The 19,298-nt window shown below is 41.0% G+C and overlaps 1 protein-coding gene across 1 annotated transcript; it reads right to left on the reverse strand.

The window, feature by feature from the left end:
• Positions 1-13,332: 13,332 nt before the first annotated feature.
• Positions 13,333-18,397, reverse strand: UTP23 (UTP23 small subunit processome component). Its single transcript, XM_045896010.3, has 3 exons — positions 18,136-18,397; positions 14,761-14,935; positions 13,333-13,847 (listed from the first exon to the last, which is right to left on the reverse strand). The coding sequence occupies exons 1-3, from the start codon at positions 18,321-18,323 to the stop codon at positions 13,464-13,466; spliced, it is 747 nt and encodes a 248-aa protein (XP_045751966.1). The 5' UTR covers positions 18,324-18,397; the 3' UTR covers positions 13,333-13,463.
• Positions 18,398-19,298: the final 901 nt, after the last annotated feature.

Genomic DNA, 19,298 nt, shown 5'->3' on the forward strand with positions numbered 1-19,298 from the left:
GGTAATAGCACCTGAGTTTCCTTGGAGGGCCGGCTTCTCTCTTATACTTACTTCTTTGTGGTTTCTCCAGCGTTGGCCTCAGAATCGGGTTCCTGTGTCAAACAGAAATCCTGACGACATCGCCAGAGTCCTGGAACTGCCCTCTCTCTTACTCTAGTGCTGTTTTTATCTAGATATGTGGTTCCTAAATTTTAGCATGCACAAGAATCACCTGGAGGGCTTGTTAAAACAGAAGTTTCTGGACCCCACCCCCAGAGATTTTGACCAGTAGTTCTGGGGCAGGGCTCACAATTTGCATTTCTAACAAGCTCCCAGCTGTTGCTAACGTTGCTGGTCAGAGGAGCTGGATCACGGAGGTGGATAGAACTAGGGGGGATTATGTTAAGCGAAATAAGTCAGTCAGAGAAAGCAAATACCATATGATTTCACTCATATGTGGAATTTAAGAAATAAAACAGATGAATGGAGACGAAGGGAAGGAAAATAAAATAAGATAAAAACAGAGAGGGAGGCAAATCATAAGAAACTTTTAACTATAGAGAACAAACAGAGGGTTGCTGGTGGGGGGATGCACTAAATGGGTGATAGACATTAAGGGGGGCCCTTGTTGGGATGAGCACTGGGTGTTATATGTAAGTGATGAATCACTAAAATCTACTCCTGAAACCAATACTACACTCTGTTAACTAAATTGAATTTAAATAAAAAGCTTATAAAAAATGCAAAGTCTGGGCCCTACCCTAGACTGACTGAATCAGACAGTCTGAGGAAAGACCCAGAAATCTGAGTTTTAATAAAATTTCCAAATGATTCTTACGCACACCAAGGTTTGAGAGCCACTGTTCCCTTAAGTGCTCCTGAACCCTCACTACCTGTTGGAATCATTTGGGAAACTTTAAAAATATTCAGAAGCTCAGGCACCTCCTTTCGAGAGTTTCATTTGATACTTGGAAACATCTCGCTAGAGACAAATTTGCAGCTGAGGGATGAGAAGAGCTGCTCTGAATCATAATGTCTTCCTTAGAAAGGAAAATAGGGCCCAGGTATGTGCCTGCAGAAGTTGGGGGAAGTGGAGAATGGGGGTAAGGGAACATTTATTTACTTAGATCATTAAGTAGCCTTCTTAACATATGAGTTTTGATGGCTACATAGTATTCCATTATAACCTATGAACTTTTTATTGAACATATACTAAGCTCCAGACGCTGTCTTAGCTACAATCTGTATTAACTGTTTTACCCATAAAAAAACAGAGGCTGAGAGAAGCTCTGTTAATTGTGTGGACCTGGAACTGCCTAAATCCCAGGCCCAAATTCTTCTCCATACTGAGGTTTTCTGTCTGGTTGCTTGTGAGAAACACCTGAGGAACACTGAAATGACATAAATCTGAGCTTCCCAGATGGTAAACATGTGGAGATTTGGGGAGAGTGCCATGCTCAGAGAGGACTTGGAAGCTCCTGCCCTTTCCCCATAACTTGCCTTATGCATCTCTTCCATCTGGCTATTCCTGGTGACATCCTTTTATAATAAACCCGTAATCTATTATGTATATATGTATGTATGTGTAGATGAATGAATGAGTGAATGCCTGGATTCCACAGGAGACTAAAGGAATCTAAACCTCTTGGGCGGGAGTTGGGCATCTATTTGTTTTTGGCTTTTTTTTTTTTTTTAACTATTCCCCATGACTCCAATTCAAAGTAAGGGCTAAGACACACTGCCCCACAGCATTCTGCTTCTCATGTCGATGGTATATATACCTATTTCCGACTTCTTTTCCTTTTTTGCTTTAGCAGAATCCCTTTCTTCTCCCTGTTTTGTTACTTCACCAAAGTCACTAAGAAAGCATTCAGAAGGTCTAGAATGTATTTAGCCAGAATGTGGTATGGGCCAGAAGATACATGATGAGGGCACATTACATTCAGAAAGGCTAGAGTACTTTCTCATTGCAGTGAGAAGTAATGAATGGGGTGGTAAGGGGCTGTCCTCCCAGGAGGTCAGAACAGCGTGTGTATCAGGGCAAAGGGTAAAGACACGGTTGAAAGGACACTGATTCAGATAGTAATTTTGAGTGTGGTCTGAGGATGGTTCCCTTATAATCAGCTGTTTTTGGTCGACAGAGACAGAAAGGAAAGACTGTATCTCTGCCTCCCGTGAATTAGGAATGACCTCTGGGAAACAGAGCTTCAGAACTAATGAGGGGCCCAGCCAGTAGCCTCATACTGTAACCACGCTTGTTCTAAAAAATAATGTGTTTTATGTGCAACAGACACCACCCATGTGCACATGCATGCTGTCTCTCTCCGTACTCCTCCATACGCATGCATTAGATTACCCGAATCAGAATCATTCATAAAACAATGACGAGAAAAGTAGTAATAATGTTTAGAGGCAGATAAACTCAGCAATATTTCAGGTGGCGTGCATATTTTGCCAACCAACATATTTCTAAATATTTCTTCCTTTTCACCAAAATGTAAGGGTTTTTTTTCCTTATGGTTGGCTATTTCCAAATTCCAAAGTGTTTCAAGGAATAAAATATTGAGCAATGTGTGTGCTGTATTGGCAAGTTAAATGAGATGAACCCAATTTTGTCAGACATCAAAGAAACAGTGAGACTGAGAGTCATGAGTTAGGAAGGCTGGAGACCCTACACGTATAATAGAAGAGTTCATTTCATCCAGTTTAGTTTCATTCATTCATTCATCCATCCATCCACTCACTCATTCAACATTTATTAAGTACCTAGATTCCAAAAATGACATCAAGCATCACCATGAAAACAAGGGTGGAATAAAAAAAAAAAAAAGGCTTTGAAGAAAAACCTAGTGACAGCTCTGAGTGTCTAAATGTATTGTTTTAGGAAATGATGATGAGACAGAAAAACCCGGAAACTGTCAGGATTAGGGCTGCTACCTACCTGACCCACGCTCTGCTCTCACCACCATTCTAAGGGGAACGCCCATGTGGATACTACGTGCTCCCAATCAACGAGGGTCTCTAAACTGCTATGCCGTTTCTTCACAGTTTCTTTTCATGCCTCTGCTCTTTCTGAATGTGGAAACTCTATCAATGGCAACTATGAATGTTATTACATCATATAGTTAAACAGCATCATGCTCATTTTGCTCACCATGTGAGAGATTCACATGTGCTAATTCAGTTTTGGAGATCAAAATGTTTCATTACCTAGGGATTATCATTTTCACCTGAACAAAACATCATTATGAAATAGTTGTGCAAGGTGATGAGCGTATGGAAGACTTACCTTTTCAGCATTTTTTTAAGGATTTTATTTATTTATTTGAGAGAGAGACAGAGATAGTGGGAAAGAGCACAAGCAGGGAGTAGAGGGAGAAGCAAGGCTCCCCGATGAGCAAGGAGCCCGATTCAGGGCTCGATTCCAGGACCCTGGGATCAGGACCAGAGCCAAAGGCAGACACTTAATGACTGAGCCACCCAGGTGTCCCCCTTTTCAGCATTTGCTACCTATAGAAAGCTTTGGATAATTTGTAAAATTGTGGCAGCTGAAGGGAACAGATGGCACCTTTCTGACCACATCAGGGAGTGGACAGGGAGCACTGGCTGGTTGGCAGAGATGCACCTGAGATTAATTCATAGGAGAAACAGAAATGAAGCATTAGCACCCAAATAGCTTGTCAATAATTTTCTTCCTTAAAAGAAAATGGAAACATTCATACATATCCTTTTCTTTTTTAGCTGCCACTAAAAACATCTAAGGTGAGAAAGTACATTTTGTTCAATTCACTCAGGTACATGACGAATTCATAAATAAGCATGTAATATAGACCTATGGTATAGATTTTAAAAACAGCTTTGTTGAGATGTAACTCACATAGCACAATTCACCCAAAGTGTAAAAATTCAATGGTTTAATATGTTCACATTGTTGTACATCGATAAGCACAATCAACTTTAGAATTTTTTCATTACCCTGAAAAGGAACCTGACTCACCTTACCCCCCTAATCGCCCTCATCTCTCCCAGTCCTGGGTATCTACTAACCTATGTCTGTCTCTACAGATTTGTCCATTTTGAATACTTCATATAAATAGAATCATATATGATCCTTTGTGATTGGTTTCTTTCAGTTAGCATGTTTTCAAGGTTCATCCATGTTATAATATGTATCACTATTTCATTTGTTTTGGTTACAAAATAATATTCCATAGTATGGATACACCACATTTTGTTTATCCATTCATTAGTTAATGGACTGTTGGGTTGTCTCCGCTTTTTGGTGTTATGAATAATGCTGCTATGAATTCTCCTGTGAAAGTTTTTGCATGGACATAAGTCTTCATTTCTCTTGGGTAATACCTAGGAGCAGAATTACGAGATAATATGGTAGTTCTATGTTTAACCATTTGAGGATTTGCCAGACTGTTTTTCAAAGCAGCTGCACCTTTTAGGGGCGCCTGGGTGGTTCAGTCGTTAAGCGTCTGCCTTCGGTTCAGGTCATGATCCCAGGGGCCTGGGATTGAGCCCCGCATCCAGTTCCCTGCTTGGCGGGAAGCCTGCTTCTCCCTCTCCCACTCCCCCTGCTTCTGTTCCCTCTCTCGCTGTGTCTCTCTCTGTCAAATAAATAAATAAAATCTTAAAAAAAAAGCAGCTGCACCATTTTATATTCCCACCAGCAACATCTGGGTTCCAATTTCTCCACATCTTTGAGAACACTTGTTATTTTCTGTCCATTTGCTCATGACCATCTTTTTTTTTTTAAGACTTTATTCATTTATTTGTCAGAGAGAGAGAGCACAAGCAGGGGGAGCAGCAGGCAGAGGGAGAAGCAGACTCCCCACTGAGCAGGGAGCCCAATGCCGGACTTGATCCCAGGACCCTGGGATCATGACCTGAGCCGAAGGCAGACGCTTAACTGATTGAGCCACCCAGGCGTCCCAGCTCATGATCATCTTTGTAGGTGTGAAATGGCATCTCACTTCCATTTGTCTTTTTACCTTTATAATGATTTTATTAAGCAGGTTTTTAGAGCGCAGAAAAAGGTGGTGAGACAGTGTTTTATAAACTCTAAGGACTATCTTAATGTTTAGATGTGATTTTTTTTTTTTTTTTTTTTGCCTGATCCCTCCCACCTCTCTTTGTAATAGGACCCCATGTTTTTCTTTGGTGGACTATCCTTTGTCTAATCGCAGTCTATATAATTTGAGTAGAGCTGACCTCTTCTCCCTAGTTCCTGAATGGGCACATGAATCAAGCTGGCTAGTTGGAACCCTTGTATTAGATCAGGGTCTAGTCAGGAGAGAGAAAGCACACCAGTTATGTAAACAGAGAGAATTTAATATAAACAGGTATTCATAGGTATCAAGTAATTAACCAGGTAACTAAATAGGTAAAAAGAGAACTCTAAGAATTCTGGAGGTAGCAATTGTAAGAATCAGCTTCTGCCTTTAGGGCAAGGGGAGAAAGGGAAGAGGTTAGAATTATTAAAACTTAAGAACTTGGAGAAGGAGCCCTGTGGAGCTGAAACCTCTGAGGAGGTAGGCTCTAAGTCATTGGTGCTGACGTCTCTCAATTCACGGGAGGAGCCCTGTGGGTCTGCTACCTGGGCAGATCTCAGAAGAACAGGCTCCAGCCACCTAGTGCTGATGTCTGGTTCTCTGGTTGGGGGGAGAGGGGTGGAGGCAATGCAGCTGTGTCGGTAAGCTTTGCAAATTGGATTTAGGGACCATTGGTAGGAAATTGTTACAGTGAAGGGGTGACACTCACAAGAGCCTCAAGGAGTCTACAGTAAGCTCCCAGGAAGAAGCATGTTCTTTCTTCCTCTCCCCTCCTTCCAGGGCCTGCCTGTAGCTCCCCTCATTGGCAGGATCTAAGAGAAAGCAGCTGCCCCCAGAGAACTGGTTTGCAGAGTCCCGGCCCCATCATCACCATGTAGAGTATAGAAAGGTGGGCTTGAGTTGGCACATTAAACCCCTTTGGCTATTCAGCACTCACACACACCCTTCTGTACAGATTGTAACTTTCAGGGAACAATGAAACAACTCCCTGTGCCACCTAATGTGATGTAACGATCTTTCATACAAATGAAGATATTTTTACCCTCTTCACAAAATGAGAAGATGCAAAGTCCTCATGGTCATTGTAGCTATCTCTGAGCTATACTAATTACCCCCCCCATTTCAGTCTCAGTCCCATCTGGAATTCTGTTACTTAAAGAGTAAACAGACCATTTCTGAATCCAAACAAAGTGGACAACAAGATGTATTGTTCAAAGTTCCGTCAATAGGGGCATTTCCCTCCATTGCTGTCTTTCTGGGCCATCAGTGCATGGGGCTTTAATGCTGTAGCTGTTCACTTTTGGTTTGGGGCAGCGTATGGTATGAAAACATCTATAAGGCAGGCTCAAGTTTTTTTCTTCCTCAGTCAACTGATCGTAAGAAAACTCCTTGAGGTCATGAGTTGGGGGAGAGATGGCAATGCAACACAGGATGGTGTCAAAGGAGTATGAGAAAACTCCCTCACGCACCCTACTTGTACATGCTGTACCTACCTAGGCCAGATCTCTTATGCACCATTCCCACTTGATGCACATGCCCAACCTCATGGCTTAATGGGCAGATAGCATCCAGTTAGTTATAGGAAGTTCAAGTTGCCTGGTCATTCGATGTCCTTTGGCTAGGACCCAGTAGCAAGCTTATAGCTCTTTGTCAAAGGATAATAATTATCTGCAGACAAGGATATGAATTTTTTCCAAAACCTTAGAGGTGTGTGCCATAATTCTTCTACTGTACTTGCCAGAGACTTCACACTGCTACAAAAACTTTGAGTTCATTGGATCTGGTGGCCCAACCTGAAAAACAGCTTGCACTGTAGCCTAGACTTGCTACAGAGCCTTATTTTGCTCTAGACCCCATTCAAACTCTCAAGCCTCTGGGTTACTTAGTATTTGGGTCAAAGTAACAAATTCTTTTTTTTTTTTTTTAAAGATTTTATTTATTTATTTGACAGAGACACAGCGAGAGAGGGAACAGAAGCAGGGGGAGTGGGGGAGGGAGAAGCAGGCCTCCCGCGGAGCAGGGAGCCCGATGCGGGGCTCGATCCCAGGACCCTGAGATCATGACCTGAACCGAAGGCAGACGCTTAATGACTGAGCCACCCAGGCGCCCTCAAAGTAACAAATTAAAATGTGGCATGTGTTGCCTCTAATACTCAAAATAGCCTACTAAGCTTTTGTGCCCCCTACCCCTTCTTGGATGATAGGTGGTTGTGGTGCAACAATGTGTCATCAAGAGGTTATTCTGACATGCTGAAGAGCACTGGACTCTCAGGAATGTCACTGAGGTGGCAGACCCCTGAATTTTCATGGGGTCTATCTCCCACCCTCTAGTTCATAAAGCTTGACAAAGACATTTGTAGTACTTTCTACTTCCTGCTCATCAGATTTTATTTGCATAATGCCATCAACGTCGTGGGTAAGGGTGATGTTTTATGTAATGTCGAGATGATCAAGATCTCTGCAGACTGTATTATGGCTGAGAGCAGGGAAGCTGACTTAGCATGAAGCAAGACTGTGAAGGTATACTGTGGATGCGGTCAAGGAAAAACACACTGCTTTTGGTGGTCCTAGCAAATGGTTAAAAACTAGGGGGGCAGGGGAGAGGAAAGCATTTTCCCTATCAGGTTAAAGGAGCTGTGTGGATTTGTTCCAGTAAAGAGAATACATCTGGAAGAGCCGTTTCAAATGAGTCACCCTCTGATCAACATTAAAGTAATGTAGTCATGCTTTAAAATCCATCTGCCTCCTGCACAGACCAAATAGATGAGTTAAATGGAGATGTAATAGGAATCAACACTTCTGCATCAATCAAGTGTTTGATGATGGTAGTAATCCCTGTAATCATGCCAATGACATTCTATTCTTTCAGTTCACTATCCTGGTAGGGAGGAAAAATTCCAACAGCCTCCCCTTGACTCTTCATAGCCTAGTGACCCTTAGTCCATAAATGAGGGAGCTAACATGGGGGACACACCAGTTGCCTAGTATGTCTTTCCCAATTATACGTTCTGGAGCTGGGGGGAAAACACAGGTCCATGAGCCCACTGTGATTCAAACTTGGCCTATAACTCAATGAATCACCTGACCCCTATAAATCCCTACTTTGAATGTCTGAGCAGCAACATCTGGGTCCCTAGCAATTAGCATCATTTGAGAACCAGTATCTAATAATCTCCCAAAGTCTGGGTGTTTCTATTCCCCCGTGCACATTCACTGTAGACAATGGTCACAGGGAGGGGCGCCTGGGAGGCTCAGTCGTTGAGCGTCTGCCTTCGGCTCAGGTCATGATCCCGGGGTCCTGGGATCGAGCCCCACATCTGACCGGCTCTCCGCTCAGCCTGATTCTCCCTCTCTCTCTGCCACTCCCCCTGCTTGTGTTCCCTCTGTCGCTGTGTCTCTCTCTGTCAAATAAATAAATAAAAAATCTTAAAAAAAAAAAAGAAAATGGTCACAGGGAATCTCACAGCAGCGCTTCATTTTCTTTGCTCAAAAGAACCCAGCCTCCCCTTAAATTGAAAGGCTCTGGGCCTCTGAACTCATTTAGGTCTGAAAACTGGATAAAAGGCTATGGCTATCCTTTCTGATGGACGTGACTTCATTCTCACGTATTTGACAAATATGTATTGAGACATCCTACTCTTAGTACACTCTTTTTTTTGTTTAGTACACTATCATAAATATTATAAAGGAAAACCAATGATCTAGTCAGATCTCACAAAAAAATGTAATTGTAAAAAGTACTTCTGGTGGATTCATATCTAATATTATTGATAAAACTTATGTCTTAAAATATTAGCCTAATGAAGCCATCTAATGGCAAAGATTTTAAAATAATTTCTTTTATCTTTACCATCCTTTACATTTTGGGTTTTTTTTTCCTGTGTATATTTTATAATGTACAGTAGTAAACCTATGTAGTTTATAAACATACATTTACAGGTATACACAGAAGTTCTTTTACTGACAAGGATGTATGATTAAAAATTCAGAGGCCACCAATCTAGGATCATATAAGAAATCACTTCCTAAGCTCAGTCCAGACACTTCTTCTGCCTTTATTCCTAATTAGTTCTGGATCTCAAAATATATAGACAGAGTTATACCAAGTTATTGTATTTTTTTCATCTACATCTAAACTAAGAACTCTTAAGAAAAGCTATAGTATGACATATTTTTAAAACATTTTAGAGAATACAAACTATTCATCCTATCCACCCATGAAAATCTATTCTTTAAACCTGTCAAATCACAGACAACTTGCTTTACCAGCTGCAGAGACATAAATTACTCTTAACTCTATGCATAAATAGAAAACAGGAAATTTTACTTTTGAAACTCAGCTGCTTTGAAATGACTTCTAGTTTTAATTTACATACCTGTGGGGATGAGAAATGGCTGTAGGGCTTCAAAAATGTAGGGAATACAGACTTCTGCCCAAACTCAACTACAAATACTTTTTTGAAGTGTTCATAAAAAACAGTGGTTTTCAGAAACACTATTTTTCAGCCTGGCAAACTTCAGAGTTCAAAAGCACATGGACTTCACGTTTATCCCCACAAAGCTGGTAGCTACCCTCTAAAGCAGAGGTTCTCAACATTTTCTTTTTGCCAACCTGCAAAATGGATTGCAATCACATATATACACTCCCATGGTGCCATGCGCCCTTCCCTGAGTCGTATGGAGAAAAGCAAGAAGTGCTAAGGATTTCTGGGGTGCTGTTAGGAGGGTACTATTCACAAAAGAATTGTACAAAGATATGAGATCCTTTTGTTAAAATATTTTAAAAGTAATTTATAAATATATAAATATATATGACTAATCAGTTTTAAAATATTAAATAATGTATTATTCTAATACATTGTATTTTTAATATTTTAATTTAAAAATTGCTATTTTATAAAAATAAGTTGACTTTTCTAGCTCTTCAGTTCAGACACTATTAATAGGTGACCAGATAGCACTGAATAAATATAAATATTTTGGTTTCCTGGACCCAATTTCAATGCGTATTGGGGGTTTAGACCTTACACATATAAGCAGTGCCCAGCTGGGCATCTTACAATTCAGCTCAATTCTGGCATTATCTACCGGGAGATAGTATTAGATCCCACAGGTTAAGGGCTCAGTACTTCGACTGCCACCTCCCCTGCCCCCCGCCCCCTTCAGACCCATACAGGCTGTTATCCATGCTTCTGACCTCTGGCTATAAATCAGAAGTTCCCACAACACTCTTCTCCATTAAATTAACTTGCTAGAGTGGCTCAAGGAACTCAGAGAGACATTTTACTTACTACATTACAAGTTCATTATAAAAGGATATAACTCAGGAACAGCCAGATGGAAGAGATGCATAGGGCAAGGTATGGGGAAAGGGTAGGAGTTTCCAAGCCCTCTCCAGGTGGGTCACTCTCCCCGATCTCCACTCATTAACCTGGAAGCTCTCCAAACCCTGTCCCTGTGGGATTTTATAGAGGCTTCAGTACATAAGCATGATTGATTAAATCAGTGACCATTCTCCCCTCACTCCCCCACACCACCAGAGGTTGGGGGTGGGGTGGGGACTGAAAGTTCCAACCCTCTAATCACATGATTGGCTCCAAAGGTAACCAGCTGTCATCCTTAGATGTTTTTCAAAACCATCTCATTAACATAAAAGACACCTTTAAACTCTCATCACTTAGGAAATTCCAACAGTTTTGGGATCTGTGAGCCAACAACCATGAACAAAAACCAAATATATATATATACTTATTATAAGTCACAATAAGCCTTGTTAAAAAGACAAATGCCTAAAATTTATTCATTTTAGCATATTGAAAATATCATCAGTGTACATTTCATCTGCTTTATCACTTTGTCTACATTTGATTTGGTAATCCTCTCATTCTTAAAGATTTTATTTATGAGAGAGAGCACAAGTGCATGGGGGAGGGGTGGCGGCACAGAGGGAGAGGGAGAAGCAGACTCCCCACCGAGCAAGGAGCCCGAAGGGGGCTCAATACAGGGACCCCGAGATCATCATCTGAGCTGAAGGCAGACCCTTAACCGACTGAGCCACCCAGGTGCCCCCTAACTCTCATCATTCTTTTTATTTTTTTAAAGATTTTATTTATTTATTTGACAGAGAGACACAGCGAGAGAGGGAACACAAGCAGGGGGAGTGGGCGAGGGAGAAGCCCGATGCGGGGCTCCATTCCAGGACTCTGGGATCATGACCTGAGCCGAAAGCAGACGCTTAGGACTGAGCCACCCAGGCGCCCCCTAACTCTTTATCATTCTTGACAATTTTTTTTCCCCTCACAGAAACTATAGAGCTATATTCACTTTTTCCCAGTATCTCTGCCTTCTTTCTAAAAAATGTTCCTTTAAGTATTTAAAACAGAATCATGAAATGACAATCAAGCCCTAACCTGGCTTGCTAGGTAACACAACCTGTGTGTTATTCCTAGTGTACTTTTTTTTAAAAAGATTTTATTTATTTGAGAGAGAGACACAGCGAGAGAGGGAACACAAGCAGGGGGAGTGGGAGAGGGCGAAGCAGGCCTCTGCCAAGCAGGGAGCCTGATGCAGGGCTCGATCCCAGGACCCTGGGATCATGACCCAAGCCGAAGGCAGACGCTTAACGACTGAGCCACCCAGGCACCCCCCTGTGTGCTTAATTAAGGCTATAACTTCACTTTCTACCCAAAAAAGCATCTCTTAATTCAACTGAAAATATTTCTGTAGAAAATGGAAATGGTCTCAAATTTGAGAAAGATCATTTATTTTAGCCATTACGAGACTTTGTTCATGATGTACTTCATACCTGATTGTGAAACCCTAATGATAGATTCAGAACCACTACTCAAAGGTGTCCCAGGCAGCACAAAGTCAGGAGCTAATCATCAGATTCCCATTTTTCCAACTTTATACTTCAATATTATAGCACAGACACACTGCAATTTTGGTCTGATGAGTAACTCAAACAATTGGGGAGAGGGCTGAAAAAGACAAGTTTGATTATTCAATTCCTAATATAATTAGCCCTTTAGACATTTTATTAAAAAACTTAAAATGTATATACTACATAATGTTATAATTCTGGTGACCCTTTAGACACCTTTTAAGTAACATTCATAGCCAATCTTAGAGTGTTATTTTGGAATTTTTGCTATTGAATTTAGCATTTCCTTTTAAAGAAAATCATCCTCCTTAGTGGACAAATGGAACTCAAAAAAATTGTTTTTCCCCCTAGGGCCCTATGAACAATTAAGAGACTCTTTAGGGGAACTGAGTGAAATCTTTAATCAAGAATTATCTTGCTAGGGGAGCTTGGCTGCCTCAGTCAGTAGAGCTTGCAACTCTTGATCTCAGGGTTGTTAAGTTCAAGTCCCATGTTGGGCATAAGAGATCACTTTAAAAAAATTTTTTTTTAAAAAGGAATTATTTTGCTAAATTATTAATGCAACAAATATGAGGCTAACACTGGTTGGGCTCAAAAAAATGTACTTCCTACACAATCCCTGCTTCACTACAGCAAAAAAGAAAACCAAGAGAGTAAAATAAAGAATCTAGGGAACAGACAAAGCAAATGACAAATGACAAAGCAAATTTCTGGATAAGGGCAAGAAGTGTGTGGATGACAGGTGAGCAACATATGGGGCAGAAAACCTTTCTACATTGGAGGACAGAGGACTCTAGAAGTATCTCGAGGGGTGAGGAATTATCCCATATTATCATATAGAAAATTGTAAGTTCCTTTACAAAATTATTGGTGGCAAAACCAAGTCAGATGCTTAAAGAAAATGAGGACATTATTCACTTCTGGAATAACAACAAAGTAGTATAAGAAATAAATTTCTTATATAAATCATAGCATGGCTACTTGGTTCAGTGGGGAACAAAGGTTATAGTCATAATAATGCAAATACTTTATCTGGGATGTATAAAGACTGAACTATTAATATATTAGAAAAATGGAGGAGTCATACAAGTAAGCAAAATTTCCACTTTCTAAAAGAAAGTCAAGTAATAGATGGACTAAAAGGTAGCAGCATACTCATATTATTTGGAAATATAAATTCTACAACTGCTACATGAATTAAGTAACAAATTTTCCTCTGTGAATGTTTTCCTCTGTTGTATGATTTGATTTTTTTACACTATTTGCATGTAATGTTGGGGGGTAGGGGCAGTGGTAAGACAGAAAGAGACAACAGTTTTACACTGAAAAATAATCTCCAGAATGCCTAAACCCATCCATCCTGGTTTGTTCTGTTCTTTTCTTTTTTCTTTTCTTTCTTTCTTTCTACAAATAATTTTAGGCAAAGGCTTATGGGTCAATATTTATTTATAAAAATAACAGTCTTTTATTGTAAGTACTTCCACAGTTTTAAAAAGAAATCTGTTTTTCCCATTTGAATGTCTTTAAAAGTATTCAAGGAATTCATTCATTATCACTCTGCTTTTCAGAAAGTACTTTTGAGGTAGATCTGTTCCGGATTCTTTTTCTTTTTCTTTTCTTTTCAGAGGCAGGTGATTTTGGATCCTGTGCTTTCTTCTTTTTCTTCAAACAGCTAAGAGGATTGGGGCCACTTATTTTCTTGTGTTTTTTTCTTCTTCTCTGTTCTGGGTTTTTCACTAAACCCTGTTCTTCTTTGAGTTGCTTGATACTTTGTTTCTCGTGCACTGAGACAAGCTGACCTGACTCCACTGCTTTAACAAAAGCAACAGTTTTGGGAGAAGGTTTGTCCAAGACTATAGTGTTCTGAATAATAAACATGAGAGGAACTCCAGGCTTTTTCTTTACTTTCATAGACAAATTCTGATCCTATTGAAAGGAAAAATAGAATTGTTTAGTTCAAATATGCCAATTAAATAAGATGCCTTAAATAGTAAAAATAAAAGAGATCACAAATTTTACTTTTCAAATCAGTATGTCTCACTAACGGGAATATACTTTATAATTTAAAAAGAAGACGACAAAGATGAAATCTGAGCACAGTTAAGTGGCAACAATGTGAACTACACTTATCAATGTTCTAGGACCACAAATTACAAACTAAGGCAATGGTAAATATGTGGAGGCAATGTCCCATGTTTCTACTCTAAGACATGCTTCAAAAAGGGTTAAGAATGTTAACAGAGGTTGTAGGAATAGCAATAAAGTAAGAATTAGCTGACTCACATTCTAGATTCAGCTCTGCATCTAATCGTGTGATTTTATAATTCTAAAAGCATATTTAAGCAAATCTGTATATACATGAACTCATTCGATAATATCAACACTGAGAGTCTCTCTTTCCCCCTCCTGGTCTTTAAAAGTCAGAAACAGTTCCATATTGGTAGCACTACTTCAAATAATATGAAACATGACTTTTTGAGGAAAAAATATGAAATAAAGGAACATGAGAAAACACTGATGAACACAGAATATAAAATCTTTGCTCTACTTATTTTCCCTTCAAGAACGCTGAAACATACAATCACATCTCTCTGTCAATAATTTTACTTAAAAAAAAACTTCAGGAAGAAGAAAAATCAATATGCTTAAGGTTCTCTCCTCAAATTCTCCAATGACAACTGCTTTCACTGACTGCAAATTAACTTAAAAGCCTGCATTTTAAAAAGTCGAGACATTTTAACAAAGCACTTCCACCTAATTTTTTCTGATTATATGTAGCTCCATATGAAACATAGATAGAAATGATTAAAATTGACTCTGGTTTTAAAAGCAGTATCACCTGTGTTGCCACAAAATAATGATGAGGATTTCCCTCTTCAACCATGGCGAGCAGACATTCTGATCCACTCACAGCATTCTTGAAATGGGGACAATTTCGGACTTGGCATTTTTGTGCAATCAGTTTTGCCCCATATAAGTCTTTTCCCAATGTTTCTAACTCTTTTAACACACACCTGGAAAAAAAAAATTATTAACAGCTCACAATTATAACAGATACATATCGTTGTTCACAGAAAGCAAGTATTAAAAAAATACCCAATTTTTAAGAAAGTAAAACTATACCATTACAATCTGAATTTGTCATGTGTTGGCCCCAATCATATGGCGGCCAGTTCACTCTTTAAAAAACCTGGAAAATACAACCATTGAGTAGAAGGGATCACAGTTAAAATTTACTGAGCATTTACTATGTGTCAGGCAGCATGCTAATTGCTCTTTACATAACTTCTTGCTTAAATCTCAAACAGCCCTGAGTTAGGCACCTTACTTGAAAATTACCCGTATTTTAGAGCACCTCACTCAGAGAGATTTCAAGCAACATGCTCAAACACAACTAATAAGTGGTAGAGCTGAAATGTGAATCCAAGTAGTTGACAACAGATGCCTTGCCCCAACCTTACCGCTATATGCTTCTAATTCAAGTACAAACTGGTACACCTTTAAACTATTTTCAGTACAGAAAAGTAAAAATTTTCAAGTCACCAGTTTAATAACAATCACAACTTCCTTTTTCACTCTGCATTTTCATATTAAGTCAGTGTTTTTCAAAGTGTCAGCTAAAAACTATCCATATCAAAATGACATAGTGATGATAATCACATTAATTTCTACTCCTTTCTCATCCCCACATCCGCACCTCTTGAGGAGCCAAATATTAGCATTTTAATAAGCTCCCCAGGCACTTCTTCCATCACAGAAAGGAAGAAAGCAAGCAAGAAAGAACTAATTAATTATAAGTACTGAGTCAAAAATTTCTTAAGCTCTAGCCAGCCCTTGTCAGACTCTACCTTGCCTCACTCTCTTTATCATCCCTTTAGTTTTTGTTTAAGAAGAGATTTTGCTTTCTAGTCATCGGTTCTGAACTCTTTTTCAGTTTCAGGCCCAAACTGCCAAGTATTTATTGAATATTTCCTGTAGATGTATATCAGCTCTTTAAATTCACATCTAAAATCGAAGTATTTCCCTGCCTCCAAACTTCTCCTCCAGGGCATGCTCTCTCTTTGACTATATGAGCTTCCCAGACGCTGGGTGTAAGCCAGAAATCCTAACTGACCTTTTCTTCTTCACCCCTACCCCCACCCCTACTCCATCAGCTGTTAGTCCTATCTCGGCTGTTGCTATCTAGCTCATAATGTCTCTTTGCAGAACCCTTGGGTTCCTGCCTTTCCTCTCTGAAGTTCAGGCTCCCATTATTTCTTGATTGGACAACCACAAAATGAGTTTGCCTGCCTTCACGCTCTTGCTTCTCCAACTTAGCCCTCACACTGTTAGCTTTTCTAAAAGACAGCTGTTAGGTCTGATAGCATTTATCTTCATGATGCACACCAAGAACTGACAGAGTAATATGCTTTAAAACAAACCATCAGTAAGCTGTGTGTGTGTGGGCAGGGGGAAGGAGGGAGTGGGTAAATGAAACAAGACTGGCCATGTCAATAATTCCAAAGCTGGGTGATAGACATTTCATTATATTACTCTACTTTTGTGTATGTATAAAATATTCTGGAAGTTAAATTCTTTAGGGAAAAATTGCTATAGAATGTAATTTCATGCAGTACTTTCCAAGCTTTTTTGTTATAGCACTATATTAAAAATGTTAATATTTCTATGGCACACAGGGGTAAATGAACAGGTTTTGTGTAGCCAGAAGTGATGAACTCCAGGCACAAGCCAACTAAGGACTTGTCTGGCAGCCCTAAAGGCTAAGGGGATAAAAAATTGTGGGGTATCTATAACCATCTTGAGGCGCTACTTGAATATGGAAAGCTGTTCATGAAGCAGTATTCTGTGAGAAGACAGGCCAACGACACGGTGTGCCCAGTTAGAGCCCATTCCTGTGTTTGTGTGTGCGTGTGCATGTGTATACGTAAAGAACTGGATGGATGATACAGCACGTTGACAGTGGTAATTCATTGGCGTGGTATTATGGGTCATTTTAATTTTCCTTTTCTACTTTTTTAAAGTAAATAATCTACCATGAGGGGGGAAAACCCCTAAGTTCCTTAGTAGTTCATGTTGTAAGTTCGATTTACTTCTTTCCAGCTTCACTTCCAATTATATCCTGTGCTCTAACCTCTTTTCCAGGCATTTTACAGCTCCATTTCTTTATTCAAGAGGCTCCACAAGTCACTTCTCTCTTTTCTACTCAAAACAGTCCTTCCCCTCAGAACCAAAAGGTGACTGGGCTCAGAAGTTACCTCCTTTATGAAACCTTCCATGATTCCATCTTCCCTCCCATCTCCAGGAGGTTCCATCTTTTTTTTTTTTTTTAAAAGATTTTATTTATTTATTTGAGAGAGAGAGTGAGAGAGAGAAAGAGCACAAGAAGGGGGAGCGGGAGAGGGAGAAGCAGACTCCCTGCTGAGCAGGGAGCCCGATGCGGGACTCGATCCCGGGACTCCAGGATCATGACCTGAGCCGAAGGCAGTCGCTTAACCAACTGAGCCACCCAGGCGTCCCAGGAGGTTCCATCTTAAGCGTTCCCACACTGAGGGAGTCACAACACACCCATCGAGGCTGACTTCTGCACTCTACTGGCCATGAGGGCTGGAAGTTTGTCCTGCTCACCAAGTTATCCTCAGTGGCTAGAGCAGCGCCTGGCATATGGCTGGTACTTAGTAAAGACAACCGCATAAACCCATGCCCATGGGCAAAGGTTAACCTCGAGTTCTAAATTATCTTTCTGGGAATCGAAGATATTACCGCACAGGGCAGTTGTGAGGCTTGAGAAATTTTCATTTACACTAGAAAAAGCTGCCATTTAAAGGGGGTAGGTTTGGGACACCAGCAAGTGCCGTACATACACTATACCTCGTTTGATCCTTACAGCAACCTTTTTAGTTACGGTCTCTTCCTTACGGATGAGAAATCCAAGGCCCAGAGATTAACTCGCAGGAAATCACAAAGCTGGTAGGGCTGGGACCTTGATTCGAAGCCCGGTCGCACTACAAAGCACTGGTCTTATCTGCCAGGCCAACGACGCGAATATTTGCAGGGCACTGTACTTTCTACCTACATCGCAGGCACTCGCCTGACCTCCTTAGTGCCTCCACTTCACTGTCAACTCCTCGTGGGTGGGGCGGTTTGCACGTCGTGGCCTCGCCTCTACCACACCCGCGGGATCCCCGGGCCTCCTCCCCGGACCCGCCCGGCCCACCTGGTGGTGCACAGCTGTGTCTCGCCCAGGAGGTAGCGGGGCAGCTGCTCCCGCAGCTGGATACGGCCGCGCAGCGCCGCCTGACAGAAGGTACCGTCCACCAGGATCTGGTACGGCTCGCGAACTCCGAAATTATTGCGGAAGAAGCCGAGATGCTTCTTGACATGTTTCTGCCTCGTGATCTTCATGCCTGGCTTACCGGGATCAAGACCTAGGACGGTAGAAAACTCCTACCCGAACCACCCGCTCCTCCCGGAAGTAAAGCCCCTTTGTCCCCGGAAGCAAACGCCCCCATCTGCCGGGCCCGCCCCTGGTTACGTCACGCCCGGACCAGCGCGCGTTTCACTCGCAGTGCCCGCGCTTTAAGGTGCGCGCCCTCGGGGCGGTGCTTGCGTCTGGCGTGTTCCTGTGTGCGGTCCGCCTCCCAAAGATTGGCAGTATAATAATCAACGAGAATATGGAACCTTAGTATGCTACGGGCATTATTCTAAGTGATTTACCATATATTATTCCCCTTAGTGTTTATAATTCTCAAGTGGGGAGAGGAAAGGGATCAGAGTAATTGGACAACTCCGTCTGACTGAGCAGGTTTGTCCTAGGTGCCGTCCCTCGAAGAAGTTAAGCACGTTTGCTAAGGGCACGTGGTTCTTTAGTGTTAGGACTATCACTGGAAACCAGTACTGAAGTTAAGGGCTTCCTGCAGTTCCAATGTTCTTGCTACCCACCCTCCATACGAACTACTGCTCCTGAGTGCCAAACTTAGGGCAGAAGATGGCACCATTTTGCATCTCCGCCCCTTAAGACCATTCTAAATCACGTACACAGGGTGTTTTAGGAAAAAATGCTCAAGAGCTTCGTTTTCTAAGTGTCAGAATCCCTAAACTTGAGTCCGAGTTCTGTCACTAACCCAAGCCATTTCACTTTGAGTAACAATTCAAAAAAGCTGGGTTCAGTTCCACACTGTCAAACTGGTTGGCAGGACTAGACTATTTTTTAAGAACCCTTTATATGTCTATGGTCTCTAATATATGAAGACTACACACTGGACTCCAGTAACAGGAAGGGAAAAAGATGACCGAAAGTTTACAAGTTACTTGGTCAACTCAATTAATGAAGAGTTAATCAGAAAAATTTGTTCCCCAGCAGCTAATTGCCAAGCATCC

This window comes from Mirounga angustirostris, unplaced genomic scaffold (assembly GCF_029215605.1).
Source record: "Mirounga angustirostris isolate CCGP_5_RB_7025 unplaced genomic scaffold, mMirAng1.0.hap1 SCAF_4, whole genome shotgun sequence".
NCBI lineage: Eukaryota > Metazoa > Chordata > Mammalia > Carnivora > Phocidae > Mirounga > Mirounga angustirostris.